General features: G+C 40.0%; 3 protein-coding genes across 5 annotated transcripts; 1 reads left to right on the top strand and 2 right to left on the bottom strand.

Annotated features, from left to right (window-relative positions):
• Positions 1-3181: 3181 nt before the first annotated feature.
• On the top strand, positions 3182-8069 carry LOC131693178 (ras GTPase-activating protein-binding protein 1). 2 transcript variants are annotated; one of them, XM_058980806.1, is made up of 6 exons: positions 3183-3572; positions 4508-4637; positions 4692-6178; positions 6236-6474; positions 6535-6864; positions 7468-8069. In XM_058980806.1, exons 2-6 carry the CDS (start codon positions 4540-4542, stop codon positions 7486-7488), a joined length of 2175 nt encoding a protein of 724 aa, XP_058836789.1. In that variant the 5' UTR covers positions 3183-3572; positions 4508-4539; the 3' UTR covers positions 7489-8069. The 2 variants fall into 2 exon arrangements, with proteins under 2 accessions (XP_058836780.1, XP_058836789.1); XM_058980797.1 differs by lacking the exon at positions 7468-8069 and having other exon boundaries at positions 3182-3572; positions 6535-7144.
• A 4788-nt stretch (positions 8070-12857) lies between these two features.
• On the bottom strand, positions 12858-19950 carry LOC131693170 (rho-associated protein kinase 1). The gene is made up of 11 exons (XM_058980786.1): positions 19400-19950; positions 19196-19341; positions 16990-18948; positions 16782-16930; positions 16497-16718; positions 15728-16429; positions 15378-15664; positions 15121-15305; positions 14842-14953; positions 14511-14774; positions 12858-14414 (listed from the first exon to the last, which is right to left on the bottom strand). The coding sequence occupies exons 1-11, from the start codon at positions 19432-19434 to the stop codon at positions 14321-14323; spliced, it is 4155 nt and encodes a 1384-aa protein (XP_058836769.1). The 5' UTR covers positions 19435-19950; the 3' UTR covers positions 12858-14320.
• Positions 19951-22595: 2645 nt separating this feature from the next.
• On the bottom strand, positions 22596-24763 carry LOC131693160 (carbonic anhydrase 2). 2 transcript variants are annotated; one of them, XM_058980766.1, is made up of 5 exons: positions 24215-24763; positions 23476-23654; positions 23082-23418; positions 22971-23026; positions 22596-22900 (listed from the first exon to the last, which is right to left on the bottom strand). In XM_058980766.1, the coding sequence occupies exons 2-5, from the start codon at positions 23614-23616 to the stop codon at positions 22676-22678; spliced, it is 759 nt and encodes a 252-aa protein (XP_058836749.1). In that variant the 5' UTR covers positions 23617-23654; positions 24215-24763; the 3' UTR covers positions 22596-22675. The 2 variants fall into 2 exon arrangements, with proteins under 2 accessions (XP_058836749.1, XP_058836757.1); XM_058980774.1 differs by lacking the exon at positions 24215-24763 and having other exon boundaries at positions 23476-24172.
• Positions 24764-25043: the final 280 nt, after the last annotated feature.

Genomic DNA, 25043 nt, shown 5'->3' with positions numbered 1-25043 from the left:
GTCAACCCATTTGTTTGAAGTCACGTTCAACCTAGGTTAAGTGCCACTGAACTGCAAATAGGGTTGGGTTCTAACCTGAAATATATGTCAGGTTCGCTCACACCGCTGCTGTTTTGCAAGAACCCAACTCAGTTTCATTAAAAAAAAAGTTTGCTTGAAGCAACTAACCTGCAGGAGTTAGTTTCTATACACACAGAAAAAAATGTTGGTAAAAATAAGAGTTTTTCACTCTTAGCAAAAAACAACCAACGCATACCCTTAGCTTGAAATTAAAACTTTTAATTACTATTCTTCATTAACTTAAAAGGAAAAGTTTTACTTTGATTATTATTATTGATTAATTTAAAAGTTTTACTTTCAATCTAATAGTAGGCGTTGGTTGTTTTTAGCTAAGAGCGGAACACTTTTACTTTTACTAATATTATTTTCTGTGTGTAGGTTTTCAAGCGAAAATGATATGAGATATCTAACATATAAATATGCACACTGCGTAGTTCTCGCATCGTTATTATCGTTGCAGTTGAAACCTGGAAAGTCTAACAAGCGGCGAGGATATATCATCCACCCATATCTCGATCAGGTCCATTCTAATTGAATAATATGAATTATATAATTGAGATCATTAAGATTCAATAAAGTTTGAAAGAGTCGGTTTTATTTATTGATTTATCAAGACGCAGCATATCGAAATGCCCAGGACAGTAATGTAAAAATTTACTTGGCTTAAAAACTTCCGGAACTTTATGAGCGATCTCGTTTTCATCAATGCCTCATTTTTCTATCGAATTGTCAACTTTAACCATGCTTCATTAGAGTAGGGATATTTTGGAAATAACACTTGAACTATCAGATTCTAATACAGTCGTGATTCGCTGGTTGGGCCACAGCCTAGTTAGACAAGGACGAATTTGATTCGCTAGTTGGACCGACTGACAAATGTCAAAAACTCTCCAAAGGAGATGTTGGCAGTGTAAATGCATCTGTTCACATCTCTAAATATTGTCAGATTGATTGTCAAAGTAAATTTGACACGAAATTTTGACGTTCAGATGCTTTTTAGTTGGACAATGCAAAGAGAATAGTGAAAGAGACGCAGAGTGAAAATCAGTCAAAACGGCAACACTCCCTTTACGATGATTTCAACACTAGAATTTGGCAACCGTTTCCAAAGGCAGCACTTTAAATGACTCCTATTATATTTTGAAAACAAACCTTTTGTCGATCGTTGAATTTGTATATCAAACGATGTGCATTTCGAAACAAAGAGATGAAATAATTCTAAAACTTGTTTTTACTCATACATAGACTCTAGAATGCACCTTACAATCACGATTGCACTAAATTCTGACGAAAATTCAATTTTTTTTTGATAGATTTACAATACTTATCTCCTCCAACTCAGGCATGAGTAATGTTTATTTACATTGCACGATTGGTCTGCTCAATAAGGTATTTTTGGCTTCACACTATTCGTCTCTTTTCCTATTCTCTTTGGGACAATGGTCCAACTAGCGGAGGTCCAACTAAAAAGCGGTCCAGTTAAAAAGTGTCCAACCAGCGAGTCACGACTGTACTATGTTCACACTACAGAGTTAAAACATGTTATAATAATTAGCAACAAGAAAAATGTCATCAAGATAGCGTTAAAACACGTTTTAACTCGTAGTGTGAACGTAGTATAACCAGTCCAAAAGTCAAAATTTCGCTAAATAGTTCAAAACCTGCATAAATATTTGCCAAGCGTGTACTGAACTGGAAGCATCTTCGATCTTACATGCAGAAGAATCAGGCCTTTTTGAATAAACAAATCGTTTAGTTGAATCTAAAACGTGACGAATGACTGTTGCAAACGAGGTTTCAAACTGAAATAGGCGTTTCTCGAAAGCATGTATTTGGTTTAGTTCTACAAATACTTCTGTTTGCATTTTAAATAGAAACACTGTTGAATCAAAATAAAATTTGTTGAATCTAACTTATCCCTTTGTTATAAACCAACCGCATCTTTGTTTGATTTCAACTAGATTTGAGTTGTTTTCTCCTTTGGGTAATACCAAAGATTTGTTTTTGTTTCTTCGAACTTGTTTGTTCGGTTAAACTTACCATAATTTTGTTGTTCCAAACGAAATATTTGTTGAAATTATTGAAAAGCCAACAAATCTTTTGTTAGTAATTTTAAGCAACAGCATTGATTGAATCAAAACTGAATCTTGTTTGTCACTATATCAAACGGGAAAATTGCTATTTAAAACCAACATTTGTTTATTTATACTGATTTTTTTTTCTGCGTGTAATGCGAACCCTATACACGAGCAGAAATATTCACAATAAATCATATATCCAGCTTTTTACGTGCCATAATGGCGGTCTAAATTGTTCAGTTCGTAATACGTTTAATTGCCCTTTTTTGACAATAATCGTTTACGTCAACCGCCCAGTGAGATTAAGTCATCCCACGTTAGTTCAATGTGTTGTATGCGTTGCGTATTACGAACTGAAAAATTTAGACCACCATTATGGCACGTAAAAAGCTGGATTGATCAATATATTGATGGTGTAAGGTCATCTTCAAAATATTGATTCTGTAGAATTTAAATGGGAATGATGGATTGAAGCAGTCTTGTCAATAAATTTATTGACAATATTTCTGTCTTGTATAGGGTTCGCCAAGCTTTATCCATAGTTTTGTTGACATCTTCCTACCTGCGTTTTAACGAAAAATATTGATAATTGCGCTTTCTGCACCATGTAAAAAAAATAAATACTATCGAATTGGCAAGTTTTTCTATCGGCTTGTCAGAATAGTTATTTTGGAAATAACACTTGAACTGTCAGATTCTAACCAAAAGTTGGAAATTTCGTCAAGCAGTTCAAAACCTGAGTAATATTTGGCAAGCGTGTACTAAACTGGCAGCACTGTAATCATCCTCGATCTTTTCAAAGATGTGTTAGTGAAAGTATAATATTAGGTTTTACACCGACCGACGTAACCCCACAAAATGAGCCGGATGAACTTCGTTTGACAATTCTCGGTGGTTTGTTTACATGGAAGTTACGTGAGTTCGAATGTAATAGATGAGCACCCGTTGCACTCGCACTCACGCAACTGACAAGGTAAACAAACCACCGAGAATTGTCAAACATGAACTTTATTCACCATGAGTTCATTCGTGTCGTCATCTTGTAGAACTCAATATAGCGCATAAAAGAGTGGAGAATAAAAAATCGGGACTGTAGTTTCATCCGCATCTATCCTTTTTCTTGAAGGAAAATTCGGCCGAAATCTTTTTATTGCAACGTTAGAAGTTTGGTAATTTCGGTGCTTTATCTTCAAACAACAAAAAAGGTATTGTTGGTGAGTGAAGTTCTTCTGTATCTACCTACTGCATTTTGGAATCCATTTCGCGACCACAAGGAAAGTGTGTTCGCAACCCGTCCACCGTGTGCCGTACTCGTATAGAAAGAGTGAAAAGGTGAAGAAGGCGGTGCTGTCCCGGTTTTATCTGCAACTAGAACAAAACTCGTATCTTCTCATCAAAATCGGCTCTAAATACATTTTTTCAACAGCAGCGAAGGTGAGTTACAATATTTTTTTCATTTCAGGGGCACATTTTTATCTGGTTGGCTCAAAATGATTGCCATTTTATGGAATATTTACACACATGATGGATGATGCCATATTTAACCTAGAAGTTTTCGACTGAACCTGTTCGGCAACAAAGGCACGGAAATTAGCCTTTTTTTGCGAGTTTACCTCCAAACAGTCCTTACCCAAATGGGTTAATTATTTATGGCAGCAGATCCACGTGCATAGTATTCGGAGACGCCTGGGTTTTTACAAGAAAAATCCGCTGACGCCATAAAAGAGCACTTCCAGACCGAGTAGGCTTTTGCAGAATCAAGACCACACACATACATCTGCAAAGGCAATGTTGAGGCGTATGCACTGATAGAATTTTTCTCTTTTTTTCGACAAGCAATAGTACGTCGGTCATAAATTGCGTCGTATTAGAGCAAGATATCTAGCATAATTTTTTTTAAACCACTATTTCAAAATATGAGAGCCTTTGTTTACTTTCTCATTCGATTATTACAGCGGTATTATAAAACTTTCCAATTAATTCCCAGTACATATCGAAATACCATGTTTTTGGCTAGGACATAGCAAGTTATCTTAAAGGCACTTTATAACTTGTACATATTACAAATAATAGGGAATAATTTCTACAAGGCTGTTCGAATTAATTGCTGCGCATAGTTTTTTTTTAGCTTGGTTCTATGAGTATGTATGTTTTACTTCTCAAATGCACTACACACCCATGATACACAAACTACACACCCACGATACACAAATTTCGTTTGCTCAAATCAAGTAATTTATATCGTCCAAAGCAAATTTCCTTGTCCTGATACTACAGGTAAACCGACACAATATCGTTTTCAATAAAATTACACCGACAAATATTAGTGCTTTTCGGTAAACGCTGAATAACGGTTTAATTTCTTACAGCATCTAAACCACATACAGCTTGCTCTTAGGAAATGGTAATGGAAGCACAACCATCACCACAAAGCGTTGGTCGCGAATTCGTGCGCCAATACTACACCCTTTTAAATAAGGCGCCGGATCACCTCCACCGGTAAGAAGTTCAGCTAATAAAGTCAATAACATTCATAAAAAAACTCTGTTATAGCTTCTATAATAACTATTCGAGTTTTGTACATGGTGGCTTGGACTCGAAGAACCAGGAAGCAACACTAGTCATCGGTCAAAAGCAAATTCATAACAAGATACAACAGTTGAATTTCCGCGATTGCCATGCCAAGATCAGTCAGGTTGATTCACAGGCTACCCTCGGCAATGGAGTGGTTGTGCAGGTGACGGGTGAACTGTCCAACGATGGTCAACCTATGCGTCGGTTCACCCAAACATTTGTACTGGCGGCGCAATCGCCTAAGAAGTATTATGTCCATAATGACATATTTCGCTACCAGGACGTATACTCTGACGATGAGCTTGACGAGAACGAACGCTCCGGTGGTGAAGATGAAGGCGAAGTCGAGAGCAATGTTGTTGCAGAGCATCAAAATGTTGCTTCTCCTGCTGGTGTGGCCCAAGACATCGGCCATCAAACGCAGCAACAGCAACAACCGCAACAACAACAACAGCAGCTGTATTATCCACCAGGTGTAGTCAGTGCTACTCCAGCTGGACTAATTTCTAGCTATGGTCCACCACAACAAGCTCAACAGCCGCAGCAACTCAATGGGGTTCATGATGATCTGATGAAAACAGCTCCACCGCAAGCTAATACCAATATTATGCAAGCGTCAGGTGGCCATCTTCCAGTTGGTGCTGTTCATCTACAGACTCCAATAATGCAGCAAGTTCCCAACATGACAACTGGACCGATTACGGTTGATCCGATTCAGCACCTGACGCAACAGCAAGTGGTTCCACTTCAACAAGCGGCACAACAGTTCCAACCTCAACCGGTCCCGCAGCAAATTCCCTCACAATCAATCCCGCCACAACAGCCTATTCAACCTGTACAGATTCCAGAACCTGAACCAATAGCAAGTACTATTACTATGAGTGAACTGGATACTGTTTTACCCTCTGTTAACGATCCTACTCCTGCTGAAGCAAGTGATTCTCTTGATCTGCACCACATGGGCCATGGATCATCGGATTTAATTGATCAGCACCAAGCACAGGTTGCACCATTACAGCAACAGATTTCTAATGAACCAAAAACCTACGCGAATCTGGTAAAATCCGGTGGAACAGGCGTCACCGGAACTGGCCCGTTAAGTTTTGCTTCTATTTCATCCCACCATCACCATCAGCAAACACAACACCATCAACAAGGTTACAGCAATGCAACAACCGGCCGACAGTCTGCCTTATCCCCGCCACCGTCATCTTCACTGCAAACCACTAGCTCTGTTAATAGTGGGCCTGGTAGCAACAGCAACTTAGGTCTTGGTGGCAATAAGTACGATCGTCAGCCTCAGCAGGATCTGAGTGGACAGAACGCTCCAATGCCACAACGTGTACCGAATCAACAGAGACCTATTCGTGGCAATGGTCCTTCCAGTGGTGGAAGTGGACCAAGTTCTCTTAGACAGCAGGACAGTCGTCCTAGTTATCAGCGAAATTACAATAATGATAACGATGGTTAGTTTTAATGATGTTCACATCCTTACAAGTTGAATTATTCCTTATTTCCTGCAGAGCGTCGACAGAGTAGCAATGCTCAGTTTGGTGATAACCACCAGCTCTTCCTGGGTAACATTCCACATCACGCCACAGAAGAAGAGCTGAAAACGTTGTTCAGTAAGTATGGCACCGTTGTTGATTTGCGCATACACTCAAAGCCCGGTCAAAAGATGCCAGGGGTTCGAGCTACACCCAACTATGGTTTCCTAACGTACGAGGATCCAGCTTCTGTACAGAATTGTCTTTCAAATATGGTGAGTCGACTTTATATAGGCACTTCGTGTGAGATGTATCAATTGATCAATGTTTTGCAGCCTCTGTACTTCCCGGAGAATTCTCCTGACGGTCAGAAGTTAAACGTGGAAGAAAAGAAGACACGAATGCGCGGACCAGGCGAAACGGGTGGTCGAATCGGTAGTAACAATCTTGGGGGAAATGGAGGCAATGGACCTCGCGGTGGTGGCCCAGGCGGCCCAGGTAATCAGCAGCGAGGAGGTCTTGGTGGTCCACCAGGTAGTATGAATCGTGGTGGTTCTGGTCAACGTGGACTAGGTGGAGTAGGTGGCGGAAGTACACGGGGTGGATATCAACGTTCCGAGAGAAGCAGCGTGTCCGGCGCTGGACAACGGTCCGGAAATGGAAACGTAAGTAGCAACAATTACGGGGGCGGTTCTAGCAACATTTACGGAGGACGACGTTAGAAAAGCAGCAAATTCTGCCTAGTTCAACCAGTATGGATGAAGTTCATGAGCTCATCACGACGGACAGTTCTTTTTCTTCTCTCTAGACACAAAAGAATGCATATACCTATACCCGACTATGTATCTTCTCTATAGTCTTTGTTCATTTTTACGCGTGTTGAATGTGATATAGTTAAATTAAAAAGAGGCGGATAATAAAACGAAATAGAAAACCAGCTTAAAATTAAGCTTCGGCATTATTCTAGTTTTTGAAACGAATCAAATGTTTCTAAAATAATATAAGTACATACAATATATAATAAAAACTGGTTTTCAATCACGAAATAATCAAACCACAGTGTGTTCCAATCATATACATACATATCCTTTTTTTGTATTTTCGGGGTTTTGGTGTGTTTACTAGCTTTGAACCCGAACAGTTATTCGTCTCCATTTTTTGGTGGGTAGATTATGTAGATCGTTATTTGAAATGCCATTTGGTACTCGATATAGGGTATACACCAAAACATATGACAATCTAACAGTTAAACCTTTTTTCTATTTCAGTATCATCAGTTGAACCGCTAAATATCGTTTCCCGATTATTTTTGCAAAAGGCAAACACATAAAAAAAACTCACGCTTTAGGAGCAGTGCGTCAGAAACATAAAAAAATCGCGCTAATTTTAGCGAAAAACGATAGTCGAACCCGTTCAATATGTGAAAGTTAGCTCTAATACAAAACTTAGTATGTACTACTACATAATAATTGAATATGACTTAAGCAAAGGGGAACCCCAATTAATCATGTAACATGAACTTGGAGTAAAGTTGACAACAAAACGCGTAATTTGTTTTAGCCGATTCAGAACGAAACAGAAACACAATAATTTAAATCTAGAAAAAAACAAGAAAAAATGAGACAAATTGAAGTATGGCTTAGTATGTACACTACTAGGCAATATTTAGCACTTTTTGAAAGCAAACAAATGCTTATACGAGATAGATTTTTTTAATTAAAAAAAATGCTTTAACGGAACTTTAAGAAACTACCATTTACTTTTATTTAAGGTATAGAGAAACAAACATATTCCAATACAAACAGAACACAATATGTGATCCGTTACTACCCGTATGGAACGAGATATCAAGGAACAGCAACCAAAATAACCTACATAGTTTCTCTGCTACATAAAAAATACGTTGAAAACGTGAACAATTCATGTGTTGATCCGATTATCAATTTTCATCTTTAAAACTCTAATAAAAATAACTGCTTCTGGTTCGATCAATTCTTGCATAAATTTTGAGTACCACGAAACTGCAGATAAGAGCTTCTATTTGTTTACGTTGTCAAATTTGCAATTGATATTTAACAAATTGTAGTGTAATTGGTATATTACTTTCTTGTGTAGTTGAGAATAATTAAAAAAGAAAATTATAGTGCCGTAAACACAGTGAAGATCTTATATGCAGTTATATGATATTTAAATCTTAAGCAAGAATTGATAGCATTTTAAACTCAATCTCTACATTTGCCTCGTCAGAGTTCTGCATCCTCCTTACTGTTCATCATTTCTGATTAATGTCTGGTGAAAGCACTGCCAATCAACGCATAATTCTTCCACGTTAGATGGGATTCCTTCTACATACTGGAAAATCATGCGAAGAATGGTGGTGTAGAAGTTGTTGAGATTGATTTTGTTCCATGAAATGAACATCTACAAGCAAAATAAACTAATAGATATAATACAAAATAGAACAATAGAAAGCTAAACATTTAATTTTTACAATTAGTCCCTTATCTGTGTTTTATCTTTAGGAATGTTTTCTAATAAGCGAAACAAGAATGAGCATGAGAAACCTCTACACATGAAAGAAACTAAATCGAACTTAGATAAAAAAAAAAATAGCGTAAGTGTAAGAGCAAGAACACATTTACATCGTGCGAAGCAAAAACAACTCTTCTACGCAAACTTAGGAGACGTAAATTACGTTTAGATAGAACTGTCATATAAAGTACACCAAGTAATTTTGTTCAATTTTTACTTAGGGTTTAATTTATACTTCAATAATAAAAAAAAACAACGGTAAACTGAATATTAGTATAGTAGGTTCACAAAATAGTAAAATAGTACCAACAAAAAAAAACTGGTGAAAAAACAACTGCGCTCCAGCATCAAATCCCTTTGTATTTTTTTTATTTCTCTCGAATGTGTTGGCTGGCAATACGGGAAAACAGAGATCAGCAGAAAAAATCGGATCAAGTTGCAAGTCCGACAAAATAACTAAAAAATAAAAATTTGACATATTGACATTGTTGTTTTCTTTCTTAATACATCTATTTGATAAATTTTAAGGCTTTCCGAATCAGGGTACAGTTTTCCTTATATGTCATTAAATGAAAATTTTAGGTATCACTAAGGAAATCTGCCGGATGTTCTTCGACAAATTTTCGAGCGTTTTTTTCGACGAACGCCTTACACCACAAGTCGCCACTGCTGCAAATCTCACTTCTTCTTTAGGATGCTCCAGGAATATGGGAATATGATGGGAATATTTCCTACTTGTTGGAAAGCATTCCACATGTTTCCGGTCCAGGGAAACTAATCGAACATCGATAATTATCGAGGAATTTCGTGCCTAAGTGTAGTATCCAAACTATTCGAGCTAGATGTTTGGGACCGTATTTTCTTTCCCTGCAAAACACTACTCTGCAGACGTCTAAAGATTGACAACGACCAACCTGCTTTCGTTCATAACATATATACTCGATGGATTCGACAAAATCAACCATGGTATCGCGCGAAACTGGAAAAACTCGGTACTTACAGACATCTTCCGCGCTGGTTTCGTTCAAAGGCAACTCCAAATCAGCAGGCTATCTATCTGCACCATTTTTTGCTACATCCGGCAAGGAAGCCATCGCGGCCCAGTAATATTCCCCCTCTATTTTAATGACGTCTATATTAAATTAAAAGAACCCTGCCTTTCTTTCTCCGATATGAATTTTTTCGACAAATCTTCAGAGTGTACTAGAGAGCTTTAGTGCGTTGTGTGGTATGATCTGAACAGAATGGTTTTAAATCCGAGTAAATGCTCAACCACGTAAACGTGATACGCAAAACGCCATCAGATTCAGTTTAACTACCATTTGATAGACTCGAGCATTTCAACACGCTCTCACGTCAAGGATCTCGGAGCCATTATGGATTCGGCATTAACGTTCAAGCCAAAACAGCTTGAATTCATCTTCCGTATAACGAACAATTTTAGAGACTATGCTGTCTAAAATCGCCCTATTGCGCATTGGATCGCTCAGCACTAGAATATTGTTCTGTTGTTTGCAACCCGTACTACAAGATCAGCATTGACAGAATCGAGGCTTTCCAATGCCAGTTCAAACACTTCGCACTCCGACATCTTCCTTCAGATTTCAGCTGTCGAGCTACGAAAACCGCTATCAGTTGATACTGCTCGACACTCTAGGCATCCGGAGGGGCTGCTCACGAGCTCTGTTCGTCTCGGAGCTACTGTGTGCCAGGGTGGATGGCTCTACAATCTCCGGATACCTGGATCTTCAAGTGCCCATTCGACCTTCACGCAATTACTCTCTCCTGCGATTACCGTTCAGGAGAACCAACTATAGTCGTCAGAGCGCTATTGCCTGACTTCAGCGTATTTTTCAGTGTAGCGATGGTCTTTGATTTCCACTTGACGAGGAATTCGATAAAAGCTCAAATTTTGCCGGTACTCAAATGTAATTAGTGTTAGCAACGCCATTGGGGCAAGGGGTCTGTTGGCGACTATACAACAAATAAATAAACCACAAGCCTACCACAACCATCCTGTCCTTGGAAAAACCAACCTTCCAAAGAAGATGATCAACAAACGATGCCCCAGTAACAACCCACCGAACTACAACACCCCGTAATCGAGAACACCATGCATATGAGCGCTAGGGAACAGGCCTTATCGCTGACATACGTTTTGTCTGCGGATGTACGATACCCGACCGACGCGAACAAGATCAGCCCAGCGCTCCAAAACTCTTTCGGAGAAAAGTACATCCAGCCGACACCTTGTCGACCACCCGCTCAGGAAGAGCACAACACCCATAACAGTTACGATCGCAACGAAAAAAGATCGTAAGCGCGGCCCATGCGGATCCCGTGCAGGCCCCTTTACAGCCACAAGAAGGATATCCCCCAGTTCACCACAATAATCTTTAATGACAGACGCCAGACGTTCGCTAGAGGATCCGTGCTGTCCCCAATATGCCAATATGCCCGAACACCCAACTACTTGTGGTCCGTACTCGAAGATCCATGCAATAGCGAGCACCATCTCATACTGGTAACTCATAAGACCTCAACATCCCGCTGTCGGCGGCTCATATACAAAGAGGCCTACCGGAATAACAGAACATTCGCTTTCGTTATAATCTCGACTACACAAGGAGTACTCCCCAGACGAACTAACGGAGATCATACACCAATCTGCCGAATTCGGTATCCCTTGGATTAGGGGATGCCGCCCCTTCAAAAGAGCACCGAAGAAGCCAATGCAATTATAAATCGCCGACCAGCTCTTCGAACAGAAAATGCTGGTCGACAGCCAGATCTATACAGCTAAGCTCAAACAGTTTCTCAATACTGCGTGAAAAGTCGTCACCGAAGCCAAATCGGCAAGCTTGAGAAACTTCTTGGACGGATCTCGATTCACCCACGGAGGAAATTTGGCGAAAATTGATGCACTCAGCGGGAAATAGCGGTATCAGTAGTGGCTAGTCTGAGCCCTTTTCTTCATAATCAATTTTCTTTAGCCTACTGAACGGAATCTTCCATTTTGTACACTTCGATGACATTCTACTCGTCGTTACGGGAAAAACTAAGACTCTGAATACAAGCAGCAGTCAACGCCGTCCTCAAATAGGCAACCTCGATGAAGAAGACGTTTAGTGTGTTCACAAGTAGTGTTTCCAATTTTGAACTTAGCGTCAGCCCGGTACATTAGTCAAATACCGTGGATCTCAAGAGACGAAGTCGAAACGCAAACACCAGGACTAATTATAACCTCAATGAGCTCATCCATGCTCTTCTCGCCATCGAGCAACCGACATCCTGATACGGATAGACAGCACCTTGACTCCCTACAACCCGACACCCAAAATGCAACCGTAACTTTTTACATAGCACATTAACAATCAGCAAGCCGTTTCTACAGCGGCGTGGAAATCATCGGGATGATTCCAAGGAGATAAATTTAATCCTGGCTCCCCTAAATCATTGATCCATCCGGACTAGACAACAGCCGAAAATGCCTGCATTAATGCGTACTCCCCTTCCGGTGGACAACCGCCATAATAACCTTTCGGCATGCGGAAGGATATGCGGAGACGACGACTGGGTAACAATGGTAACACCCAATGAAATCCACGAAGAATTCGCGAGATTTTCCCTACCACTCACACAACTTTACCCTGTATAGCCCCGCCCCCGGAACACTACGATACCACACGTCGGCACAAGAAGTCACAATAACAGCATACCACCAACTTGTTGAAAGCCGCTTTCTAAATCACGCTCCACATAGACACCGATGGCTCTAAACAATATAACGATGATACATCTTCTCGGACTTACTCTTCGTACTTCTCGAGTTAAAGCTGGCCAATCCTGTCGTATAGACGACCCTCGCACCATCTTCCGCAACATCAGGGATACCGTTGACGTCGAAAGTCGTTGCGTCCAAGGGCCGAAAATCCAGAAATGCACTAACCAGGCAAACTTTGACCGAAAACTTTACCCCCCACAGGCAATTTTCCCAAGGCTACCTGCCCAAAATTAAAGAGCTCCCAGAAAAACACACTTTTTCTGCAAACATCAAAGATCCAGAATTCTATAGTTAGGAATAAAATGATTTTTGTTCGAATAGTATTAGAACTAGTAGATACGATTGTTCAGAATGTACAAAGTTTTATTCGATGAGCCGTTAGATTAAAAAAGTGGGAAATATGTAACTATAAAGTTCACAATCATTGTGTATATCGTTTAGCTCGTTAATTGTTCCCTGTTTCACCGTTACTGTGGGCCCATTGCTTGTGTTGGCTAGTTTTTTTTTCCAATGATATATAGTAGATATAGATACTCTTTAAATTACGTTTCGAAGGCACTTGTTTTGTAAAATGGAATTTGTTCACTATACATATAAAAGTTGTTTAATAAAAAAAATCTTTTAAATATATATACGATAACGATTACATACTGTACAATTTTTAACGAGTTTCGCCCAAAAAAAAGTAAATGCTAGCTACAAATACACGTAGGTTTCCGCTTTTTGCACACTTGTCTTCCCATGAAAGCTGCACTGGTATCCCACTTTTCCATCTATTATTGGAATTATAACTCCATATTTGTCCACATTTGTTACTTGATTATTTAAGAACCCTAACAGCTTATCAACATACGATGCACAACACTAGAACAAATGCTAACTTGTATCCTTAGATAATAGTTTGATTGTTTTTCTTAATAAAAACGAATAATTTACGAACAACTAAGTATATCTTATTATCGTCGTTTTTGTTGGTGTTAATGAAGATTTTAAGTAAACATTCATTTTATCGCGCTAGAGCCAAACAGAAATGGATCGTTTTTGTTGGTGTTAATGAAGATTTTAAGTAAACATTCATTTTATCGCGCTAGAGCCAAACAGAAATGGATCGTTTTTGTTGGTGTTAATGAAGATTTTAAGTAAACATTCATTTTATCGCGCTAGAGCCAAACAGAAATGGATAAGAATAAGTCAGTCAGTCAAGGTTAGCCAAAGCAGAGGGAAAGTAATATGGAAAGTGCAGAATCTGCAATAGTAATAGCTATTTGTAATATAGCAGGAATGTCCAGTTGAAGGATAAAGCGTCTACAAAAACAATATATCAACCTAGTGTGCTTGAAAATATTAGATCATGTTGCTAAAACAGAAAAAAAACGTTGACAGACAACGTTTCGATCTGACTTCTGTTTTAGTTTTAGGAAATATTAAAATTAGTCGTATCTGGCGAAAAAATTGGTAAAATAAGCCTAGTTATATGATAATAATGTACCAAAAATGTCTAAATGCAAAATGATTGCCTTAGTATGAAATAGCTCGTTTTTATTATCTGATGAAGTTTGAGCTGCTGTTTGGTTTTTTTGCATTTGTCAGCGTTTCAGAGTTGGTCGGGAGATGTTTGTTATTGTCTTGATTATCACTAGATGCTAACGTATTTTAGTAGTAACAGTTGTTGCCGACGCAGTTATAATAGTAGTAGTAAAGTAGTAACAGCTTCCAGCATCTATTTTTTCGCTCTTTATCCAATTAATGTCAAGTTTTTGAAGATACAAGAGCAAACAATGTGGCTATCCAGCTTTGGAGGAATTCTACTGTTGCTGCTTCAGAGATGCATTCGCCGGTAAGGTAGCTGACCGTTGCACATTCACAGCATACGGCTTGTAATTGGAACGTGTCGATTGACTAAGAAAATAAAGTATTAGAACCACGCCCCAATTAGGATGAATATTAGACACAGATGAATTGGTTGAATAGTTATTGCAAGCGAACAAGACTCACCTGGGAGATATTTTACTCCCCTCACCATTACCACTGCTGTTACTGCTAGTACTGCCTCCTGCCCCTCCCAGGTTGTTGGTGGAATTCGCTTTGTACCCACTCTTCTGGATACGCTTCGACAGTCGACTAACCCACCGGTTCTGATCCTCGTTGGAAGTGGCAAGAAGAAGCATCTCGCGGGCATGATTCGGATCATGATGAAGCTTGCAGGGTGCTAGTGGATTGTTGTTGTCCACATGTTCTTTGTGTAACTTGAAACGACATCTGAAAAAATGCGTCGAGCAATTTTTATTGACTGATACGAAAGACAGCTGGTTGCATGGGGGCTTACCTTTTACACTCATAGGCAGGCAAAGATTTGAATACATGCCATAGCGCCTTTTGACATGATGGCAGATCGCACGTAGTTGGGATGTGGTAACTGATCTGAAGGAATTCATGACCTACAGCATTAAACGAAAGTAAAAAATAAGAGATGATTTTAGCGAACGTCAACAGTGGCGGTGAAACAAACACCTAGAATATCTCGAAAAAAAACAGACATCCGTAACTGATATCATTTTTTTTTCTTCTAAATTGTTTGAGAATTACACAACCAATATATTTTTACCTTTGTACTGCAAAGTCAAGAACCGTTCGTCTGCTTTGGATGAGCTGACGTCCAGCTGCTGTTGCTCATCGGGCCGTCTTGCTTCACCCTCGCCTGCGTATAATAATTGAAATATTCTTGGAATTTCTTTGGGATCGGCCCGAATGACGTCGCCCTGTGTGACTGGTCGGACGTGAAACACTTTACTGTAAAATAAGCAGCAAACCATATATTGTCATTCCAAATAATGATACAACATTACTTCCAGCCATACATACCTTAGGTCGATGATAAGCAGTGGATCGATAGCATGCTGTTTATCTACCTCTGTACTATAGAAAATAATCCGCTTGGGCGAAACAACCACAAATTGTTTCTTCCACCCGTATCGTTTAATGTTCTGCTTGTTCGGTATGCTTAGCCATCCTTCGAATATCGCGTCTTGGTTGTCCTCTACAGTGTCGTTGTCGGCAGATGACAGTGAAGCCGTTTCATTTAACTTCATCTGCAGGTGTTCAATTTCCGTTGCTTTGCATTCAATCTCCATCTGAAGTTTGGTTTTAATCTGCGTGCAAAAAAAAAAAAAATATAAATTTCCAGGGGAGCAACGAAACAATGATCAACTTACATCAATTTCCCTTGATAATTGGCTAATGGTTTCATTGTGCTTTAAGCACAGTTCGTCGTACTTGGCTCGCTCGACGGATAGTTCCTGCTGGAGACGTTTGTTCTCCTTTTCCTTCTTTCTCAAATCTGCAGTAGAATTAACCTTACTCTTCTGTTTTCCAGTAAGGTTATTATCCTTCCGGTTCATGATTTCGGCCAACTTATTGACTGCCTGCTGCTTCAGCATTGTCTCAGTCTTGAGTTTTGTGCGCAATTTTTCCATCTCACTCTGTTCGCTCTTCAGCTGACCGAGTTCGTCCTGAAGCTTGCGATTCTGTTGCGTTAAATCATCAATCTCAAACAATTTATTGTTGAGTTTTTTGTTCGTTTCAGTCTCAAGATCCTTGAGGGAGGTGAGGGTCGCTTCTTTGGTTGACAGCTCGTTTCGATGTTTAGTTACAAGGTCCTTCAGCTCGAGCTCCTTCATTGTTTTGTCCTTCTCCAGATCCGCTACCGTTTCTTCGGCTATCGAACGAGCAAGAGCTTCCGAATCAGCTCGCGCCATTGCGAGCTGCAACTGATGTAGGACGGAACTCCGTTCCTCCTCAAGTTCTTGATTTTGTCGTGATTTATCCTCCAACTCTTCACGAACCTCGTTGCTCTGAGTTTTGTAGAGCCGAGAAAAGTACTGCTCGGCTTCAAGTTGATCTTGAAGCTCTTTCATCTAAAAACACAAAACAATTTTTTTTTATTTTGTTTATCTAAAGCACCAGTTACGATGAGTCGTTTACCTGCAGGATGTCTACATTATGGGCGTTTTTAATTTTAACAATATCTTCTTCGTATTTGCGCTTTGTCTCGCGAAACTGTTGCACTTCCTTCACTAGCTGCATTTCTTTCGCCTTTAGATGTGCAACCTCCGAACTTTGCAGACTGAGTTCCGACAGCAGAGTGCTCTTTTTGTTTTGCTCCTGCTCAAGCTGACTGTGCAGGGCAAGCACCTTTTCCGATTCCTGTAAAATAATCATACAGCGTGCGTGGTTTGAAGCTGAGACGATTAGACTATCTTCAATTACCTGTCTATATTCGCCTTCGAGTTTTTGCAATCTTTGCTGAATCTGCCTATAGTCTACTGAAAGCATCGAAATCTGACGCTCCTTCTCCTGGGAATTTTGTTCGGCCTTCTGTCGGGCCACCTTTTCCTCGTTTAACTTAGTTTGAAGCGCTGCAAAGAGAAATTTAAAAAAAAAAAAAACTATCGAAGGACTCCATAGCGAACCATACCTTTAACCTCCTGCATGTTAGCCTCTTCGTTGTTGAGCAGGCGGGATTTTTCCGTTTCCTGGTGAGCTTTTACCTCTTGGTGATACCGATTCTGGACCGCCTTGAGCTCACATTCGATTGAAGCATTTTCCTTCTCCAGCTCAGAAATCTTGTCAGTTAAACTGCGATTGTCCTCTAGTGCTTGCTGCTCTCGTGTAATCGAACGCTCCAAATCACCACCGAGAGAATGAATTTTGCCTTCCAATTCCTTGTGCAATTCTGCCATCTGAATCCGAGCATTTCGTTCCTGAGCCAACCGTGACTGTAGATCTGCAACTTCTTGCTGAAGAACATCGCGTGCGGTTTGCAAGCCCGCCAACATCGACTGCAAATCATTAGCCTTTTGTTCGGTATCCGTTTTTGTCAAGCGCAATTCAGCCACCTGTTTTTTCAATTTTTGACTATTTTCAGTTTCATTCTTGTACTTTTCCTGCATGTCGGTGAGCTGTTTTTCGAGCATGTTAATTTTATCATTACACTGCTGGTTGTTGTTCATTTCGCGGGTCCGTTTACTTTTCTCCTCCTCTAGTCGTTGCTTAGTCTCTAGCAACATATTCTCGGTCTTTCGCCGACCGTCTTGTTCACTATCAGCCTTTCGTTGCATCTCCCGGAAGTTGTGTTTAAGCATGGTAAGTTCTTTCTCGTAACTGTTGGCCAAATTTTGTATTTCCGTCTCCCGTTGCGTTATAAGTTCGATTTGCTGCCGCAGTGTCCTTTCCTGTTTCTCCAGCATGTCGATCGTGTTTCGTTCACGCTGTAGCATATTTTCCAGCCGAAGCAGTTCGGCATTGTTGGACGATCGATGTCGCTGGTGATTTCGATGTGATGTGTTCAACGTTGTGGTCTTGTTGTCCACATTGTCCTGAGCACCACCACATAGCAGCTGATAGTCACCAGTGTAGGTGAAGCCGATGAAAGGTAAATGATCACCGGAGAATGTAGTAGGAGTGGGAAAATTTGCTTCTACGCTATTTTTTCTTTCAATTTCGTCAAAGTTTCGAGTATCATCATCACTACTCAGTTCTGGAACAACCGGTGGAACCGATTCGCGCAAATTTTCGAATGTCCACACATCGTTTTGAAAGAACGGATGACATTTGATCTCGTCAACACTGTGTCGGCCCAGTCGCTTTGTTCGATCGGCAAGAAATCCCTTAATCAAAGATTTTGCGTTCTGACTAACGGCAGCATCCTGTGGAAAGTGCAGCGAATTTTCGTGGTCCATTATTTTGCTATATGTGCCCACCAAACTGTCCGAGTAGAACGGTGTGTCACCAATCAATATTTCATAAAGAAATATTCCCACCGACCACCAATCACACTCGCGCCCATAACCTCCTTGAGCACCTTGAAATTGTAGCACTTCTGGGCTAATGTAATCCGGTGTTCCAACAGCATTTGACGAGCGTACTAAGCCATCGGGCCCCATCCTCATACACGTACCAAAATCAGCCAGTTTCAGATGTCCATATTTATCCAGCAACATATTGTCCGGTTTGACATCCCGATGAATGAAACCCATATTGTGAATCGTGTCCAGCGCCAATACGACTTCCATCGTATAAAATATAGCCCATTTTTCCGGAATCTCGTAGATGTTCATCAAACTAACAATGTCCCCGCCAGGCATGTAATCCATCACCATGTACAAATATTTGCTATCTTGAAAAGCATAGTGTAATTGGACTATCCATTCCGAATTGGCATGAGCCATTATGTAGCGCTCTTCCCAGAAAAAAGCTGTATCCGAACGGGTAATCATTTCGTACTTGGACAACCTTTTCATTGCGTACACCTGCTTGGACGTTTTATGGCGCACCAGTTGGACTTCACCAAAAGAACCACGACCAATCAGCTTGATCGGTATGAAATCATCCGGTTTCATACGCAGCTCGTTAACTTCACGAGCCAGATCCTTGTCTGTACAATGAAATAAAATAGAAAAATAGTATGAGCGAAAAATCTTAACTCCTTGCGAGATAAATGATCAAACATGATTAGAATTGTGCTTGTAGTTGCTTCGGAGTAAAATTACAATCAAAACAGTCTACTCAGCGGTACGAAATCAAATGCCCAAGCAACGTAAGCACATAACAGAGATTGATTAGTCATTTTTTAAACAAAACAAAAAAAATCTCCATGGAGTAGGTGCGACTTGTTCACTTACAACGCTTGATGTATGTTTCTATGTTCTTGATGATTTTCACATTGTCGTGATCACAATCCGCCACCAGTGCCGTCACCGTATCCAATAGACAATCGATGTTGGCAATACTCCCCGGATCACGCATCTTTTCCTCCAAGGCGAGCAGCCTGCAAGTAATCATACATTGTAATCAACTAATTTGCCCACATCAGTAACCAGGTATACCTTTTGTGACGATCCTCATCCATCAGCGCAGCCATCCTGGCTTACGGAGCAATCCCAATTGACACTCTGTTACCTTAATCTTCTTCCCAACTTCAATAGCGACAATGTTTGGACCCTGCAGTAGCCCGCGATAAGCTAACCTTTGATTCTGCGAGCAGCAGGTGCCAGCAGTCACACTAAGAACCACATACATAAGACCCGACCTACCGACCGATCCATAGGCACTTCCCTAACTCCGATGCAGAATATTTTACGACGACGAACGTCTTCTTCTCGCTCCTCCTTTTTTCTTTAATCTAATTTTCTTCTGGTGGCACTCAACAACAAAAGAATTCACAACTCGATCGAAATGAAATCACTCTTTCCGCTAACGATTATACACCTGCGGAAGGATATTTAACACTCTCGGATCTCTTGGCACCTGTGCTACATATCGAACGGACAAAATGATCCCAAAGCGTCCCGAATATGCGCAAATATATCACGAATTTCAGCGGGGGAAGAAAAAATATTCGTCCTCTTGACACACACTACACACAAAAAACGTAATGAACGAACTCAAAGCAATCATCGCTGGCCGTGCTATGTGCGTACGGCGGCAGAGAAAAAGAGACGGCAATGCGTATATGCGATTTTGATAGACGTCATGACGGTGTAACAGGAAACTCCATCTCGCGGTTTCGCGAACAAAACTCCTATTACACTCTACGATCTATTTCATTAAAATCTAAGAGATTAAAATTAGGTGCATTGGGTTTTCCATCGAAGTGATAAGCAAATATCCTACTGAAAAGACCAAAAAGTTTTTGTTTGGGGTATTTCTAGAATTTGAAGCATCTTTCTTGCCTTAAGTTTGCTTAGCTACAAACTTCTCGCTGTTTTATGGTCCATTCACTTATTTCTTTTTTCCGTTTTTGTTAGTTCCCATGTGATCAAGGACGTTTCTCGGACAAGTCTAGCTGTTTAGGTCGCTTATGATTTGTGGATATTCATGCAGAATCTTAAGCGATCTTGTTTAAGAAGTTACTCGATGCAAAACTATTTCTGAGTAATTGATTTGATTTTCAAATTGTATTTGGGATGTGTATGTAGGATTCAATCTCATCAATTTATAAATTCATACATTTTTTTAAATTCATGCAAATTCATCATAAATGTTTAATTATGATGAATTAGCATGATTTTTTTCAACAAGGAAATTTTTTTTTAGAGTTGTTCTACTGGAGCTATAGTAATGTAGTGGTCTCGAAAGGACTCCGTGTCAGAATCACCCACTACAACTGCAGACAAGACGGGAAATGTCACCCACTAGAACACTGCTTAAGGTCAATTGCGATTGGCCATGATTCTGATTGTGATATTGAGTGTACGGTTCAGATGTGCGAAGATGGAGACTTCACTCGTTGACTTCATTATCGCGCGGGCATGAGCATCGTATATTTGTTCACGCTTGAGACCGCGTTGATAAGATTATAAGCACAGAAGCGTTCACCAAACCATCCTCCGTTTTTGTGAAATCTTGGGCGTAGTTGTGCGTGGATGATCGCGATTGCATGTTCACCTTTGTGTACCATGGCGAGGGGCTCGAGTGTTTGTATGTTAATGTGTCCGATCGCGTGGATATTTATATGTCGCATGTGTGTAACTTGGCGTTTATAAATTCAATTTTATAACCGTGTGGCCATTCGCATAATCGTGTGTGTTCTAGAATGATCGCGCGGACCGTGAATATGACACTTAATTTTCAGTATGCGATTCTAGTAGAGTGAGTTCCCCTATACCACTAGAGTTCCCGGTCATGTCGCCAATGAACGTATTGTCTTGTAGATATGAGCGTTATTTTTTGGCTGATCCAACTGAATGCATGGACCTAGGTTGCTAGGACCGAGGGTAGAGACTTCCAGACGTGATCGATTTATGAACGACCACGAGCGTTCACGTTTGAGATTGCGTTTGTAAATTTATAGGTGCTAAAACTTTCACTTAATCACCGGGTTGTTATGTTTGGGAGATCGCGGGCGTAGGTATACATGGATGATTGCGAAGGGTTCAAGCGTGTGTATGTTAACGTATTTATGGAGTGTACTAGTGTTACAACTTTAGTTTAATTTGTTATGGTTATGTTTTTTGGCGATCTGGCAGCGTGGTTTGGGAAATTCTTCAAAACTTTCTTTAATTTTAGGGCATTGTCATTGTGGATTCATAATTACCATTAATAGTTTAAGTGTTGTTTAGTAGAATTTCCGTCCATAGAAGATTTGTTCAAGCAATGAACCAGAGTGACAATCAAATAGGCCTTATGATTTTGATTGTTTTTGTTGTAGATACTGGACGTTTTGTTCTTTCCAGTGCACGCTATCGCACCACCTGTCCAAGGTTCCCCTGTCGTTCGAAACAGCAGTACTGCCAACCCTTATTGTGCCTCCTCACCGCCAAACAGGCAGCAGGAGAGTATTTTATTACCATAAATATTACCATTTCCAACCATTCTAGACGCTGAAGCATGCTAAGAAACGCAGTACGTTCAACACTAACACTCATCTTACTTAGCTCCCACACGCAATTCTCCTTTTCCTTGAACGTGAGCTTGACTTGGTCTATTTTCCTTATCTAATAATCTCGTTCTACACCAAAGGAGTGCATTTCTTCAAACCCGTTACTTGTTCTTTAAATAGAAAACAGAGCAAAAGAATCAGCAGGAAGTATGATTCTTGGAGGCGGGCATAACGTAAATGGTAAATCGATTGCCTTGTACGCAGATCACCTGGGTTTGCATCCTCTAACCCAGCATACTATCATGAGGTACAAGGTCATTCACACTTTTTTCCACATAAAGAAAACGGGCGAATGACCGACTCCAAAGATAGAAGCTCTATAATCGAAAAAACCACAACTTCTTGAAAAACTGTCCGGCCTCCTTAAAGATGAGAAGAGCAAAACCAACCGGGTGAACAGAAAGTGAAAAAATGCAGTTTAATAACCTTTAGCAAGAACCTTATAAAATCAGACTGTACTAAAATGTGTAAGAATAGCGGATTTAGGAGTTATTCAGATTCAAAATTAAATTTCATTGATCATTACATCGTAATTATCCAAAAAGCAAATGCAATCTTTAAAACGGATATTGGTGCTTTGTTTGACAAACCTTTTCAATCCCGTATGAAACGAAAACAATCAGTAGAACATAATACTCGGTTTATATAAATCAATGTGAAATTTTTTATTGTTTTATCAAAACAATCTAAGGTACCAATATTTTACAACAAGAAATACAATTTAAAGTTTTGAACGTGGCCGACCGCTGTTTCGCACAAATATTATCTCCGGGTGATATTTAGGCACTTGTACCTCACGATAGTTGTTGACAATTTTTTTATTGGAATCTTTTGGGCAAGATTGCAGCTCCCGGAAGGCAGCTATTTGTGATCGCGACACGTACACCGGCGTCTTGTATACGATCCACGTGACACTTTCGTAGTAAGGTGGGGTGGTGAGAGAACCCTGAAAACAATAAAAAATAAATATGACTGAATATAAAAGGAAGAAACAAAAGTAAAAATATATAAGAAACCTTGTAGGAATAGTAGTGTCTGCTAAGATCTTGCAGTCCCATCCACGAAAGACAATCTAAAAAGAAATAATTATTAGTAGCATAAAGAGAGTACTTTTTTCGGAAACTGACCAGCATCAATCTCAACTTCCGAATCAGGTTTCTTAACAAACTTGATCCCGTTGACAATTTTCTCAAATTCCCTGCAATCGGTATCTCCATAGGCATGTACAAAGAAACCCGTCACCGCCAGACCGTCCGGTTTGTCGACCGCTTCCTGGAAACTCCCATATCTAGCATTGTAGTGCACTGCGTGGGCTTCCATTGAGAAAGTGTTACCCTCGAGGATGTGCTCGCAGCCTGAATCATCTTCGACTCCCCAATGAAAGTGCAGCTGCTCGAAGATGTACTTGCTATCCAGTGGTCCTCCAATAATAAACGGCTGATATGCCCGATCCGAAAATGTAATCTAAATGCAGAATATGATGAGTTTTCCGTTTCAAATGGTTTGACTTAAAATACGTACCATTGCTGATGCTCCATTGTTAACAATCTTCGCCCGGCCATTACCATCCCAGTGGCCAAAATATTCCAAAGGTTGTACGCAATCTTTGAAACTGGTCGATCGTTGGCTTAGTGAAATCGGAGACTGAACATTTGAAGGCATTGTTTTCTTGTTTTCCAATCAAAAATTCAAAGCTGAAACTATAGAGGCGTTTTAATGCGACAACGGCTGAAGAAAGAATATATTCTTTGCGAAACCAAAGTCAAGGGAATTGCCTTATTGTCAATCTTATCAACGCGTTTCATTTTATTTTTTATCGGAAGGATTTGCGTTATCTTCCTAATTCCACATTTATTATCGTGTCAAGAATTGAGCGGCGTAGGTGTGAAAGGTTCGGTTTAAAATCGGATCCACATTCCTTCACATATCCTTTAGCTGCGAATAGCTCACATAGTCCAGATAGTTTCGTGGCTTGATCCATCGAACAATGTTACCGAGGATTAGAGATAAAACTTTAATTGAAGCAAAAAAAAAAATTTATATTCATGATAACAGTTTTGCAGCATGTGCCAGTGTAAGTAGCGTTCTATATTTATCAACCTTTATCGCGCCGGCCGGTCACGTGCTCGACCCGTTATGTACACACACGCAGGTGACGTCACGCTATGGACATTCTTGCACACGACGGAGGTTAGCAAAACACCTCGGCAATCCAATGAACTGAAAGCGCATCAGTGTTGAAAAAGGAATAAACACTTACCTATCACAAGTTAGTTTAAGTCAGCATATTTAATAGCACATTATCACAGTCACGTTTTTGCCGTAATTCACGCTCCACCAAAAGCGAGAAATACCTATATGAATGTGAGTAACGACGAGATCAATCAGCGGATTTTCATTGCTCACTATTGCTACCCTTGATAAGGTGAGCTCGCGTATCGTCGTCGTCGTCGCGTCACTCACTTTCGGCGTAGATGCAGAGATCGAAAATAATTTGCTGTTTTTGTTTCCTACATTCACTGTTTCTGTGTTCGTTCAGGAGTGGAATTTTTTTACCTGTTCAAATACGCCACATCCGCTGATTTACGTAGCACAGTGACAGAATTAATAATGCATTTATTTTTTTGACAATCCAGAAACACAGCAGACAGTTTCCTTCCAACCAATGTTGCTTCCTTCCACGGAAACGAAACCTAATTGCACCAACACCTTGCACTGAGCCATGAAAACGCACACTCCAAACTATATAATGATGGTTTATATTGATTGCATTTAGTCAGAAAGTCCAGTGGTTCTCAAACCGATGGTGATGACTGATGGTTTGTATGAATCAAGATTCGAAGAATATGGAAACCTAATCGTTCAAAATTCTTTGCAAATATTATACAACCGATATTTTTCAAACATCTGTATACTTAAATCTCAATTAGAAAGTTATTAATTTCAACTATTACTGTGAGAAATGATGTTGGATTTGGTAGTGTAAGAAACGCTGGATAGTGGAGTTACACTGTTGTGTGCGTATTGATATAGGGTGGTTCTTCTGGTTTGAAAACATTGCAGTTTTTCGACATTTTATGATAAAACCC

This window comes from Topomyia yanbarensis, chromosome 1 (assembly GCF_030247195.1).
Source record: "Topomyia yanbarensis strain Yona2022 chromosome 1, ASM3024719v1, whole genome shotgun sequence".
Taxonomy (NCBI): domain Eukaryota; kingdom Metazoa; phylum Arthropoda; class Insecta; order Diptera; family Culicidae; genus Topomyia; species Topomyia yanbarensis.
Note: the sequence above shows the minus strand (reverse complement) of the source record. Positions and strands in the feature narration are given on the sequence as shown.

Excerpts from the sequence above, each read along its gene's own strand:
- LOC131693170 (XM_058980786.1), bottom strand. The coding sequence starts at position 19,434 with ATGGCTGCGCTGATGGATGAGGATCGTCACAAAAG. Across the intron at positions 15,306-15,377 it reads CTGCTTATCATCGACCTAAG|TAAAGTGTTTCACGTCCGAC; the intron begins GTATGTATGGCT and ends CTTATTTTACAG. Across the intron at positions 14,954-15,120 it reads CTTGACTTTGCAGTACAAAG|GTCATGAATTCCTTCAGATC; the intron begins GTAAAAATATAT and ends TTAATGCTGTAG.
- LOC131693178 (XM_058980797.1), top strand. The coding sequence starts at position 4,540 with ATGGTAATGGAAGCACAACCATCACCACAAAGCGTTGGTCGCGAATTC. Across the intron at positions 6,179-6,235 it reads TTACAATAATGATAACGATG|AGCGTCGACAGAGTAGCAAT; the intron begins GTTAGTTTTAAT and ends TATTTCCTGCAG. Across the intron at positions 6,475-6,534 it reads AGAATTGTCTTTCAAATATG|CCTCTGTACTTCCCGGAGAA; the intron begins GTGAGTCGACTT and ends AATGTTTTGCAG.
- LOC131693160 (XM_058980766.1), bottom strand. The coding sequence starts at position 23,616 with ATGCCTTCAAATGTTCAGTCTCCGATTTCACTAAGCCAACGATCGACC. Across the intron at positions 23,027-23,081 it reads GGAAGTTGAGATTGATGCTG|ATTGTCTTTCGTGGATGGGA; the intron begins GTCAGTTTCCGA and ends ATTTCTTTTTAG. Across the intron at positions 22,901-22,970 it reads GACACTACTATTCCTACAAG|GGTTCTCTCACCACCCCACC; the intron begins GTTTCTTATATA and ends TATTGTTTTCAG.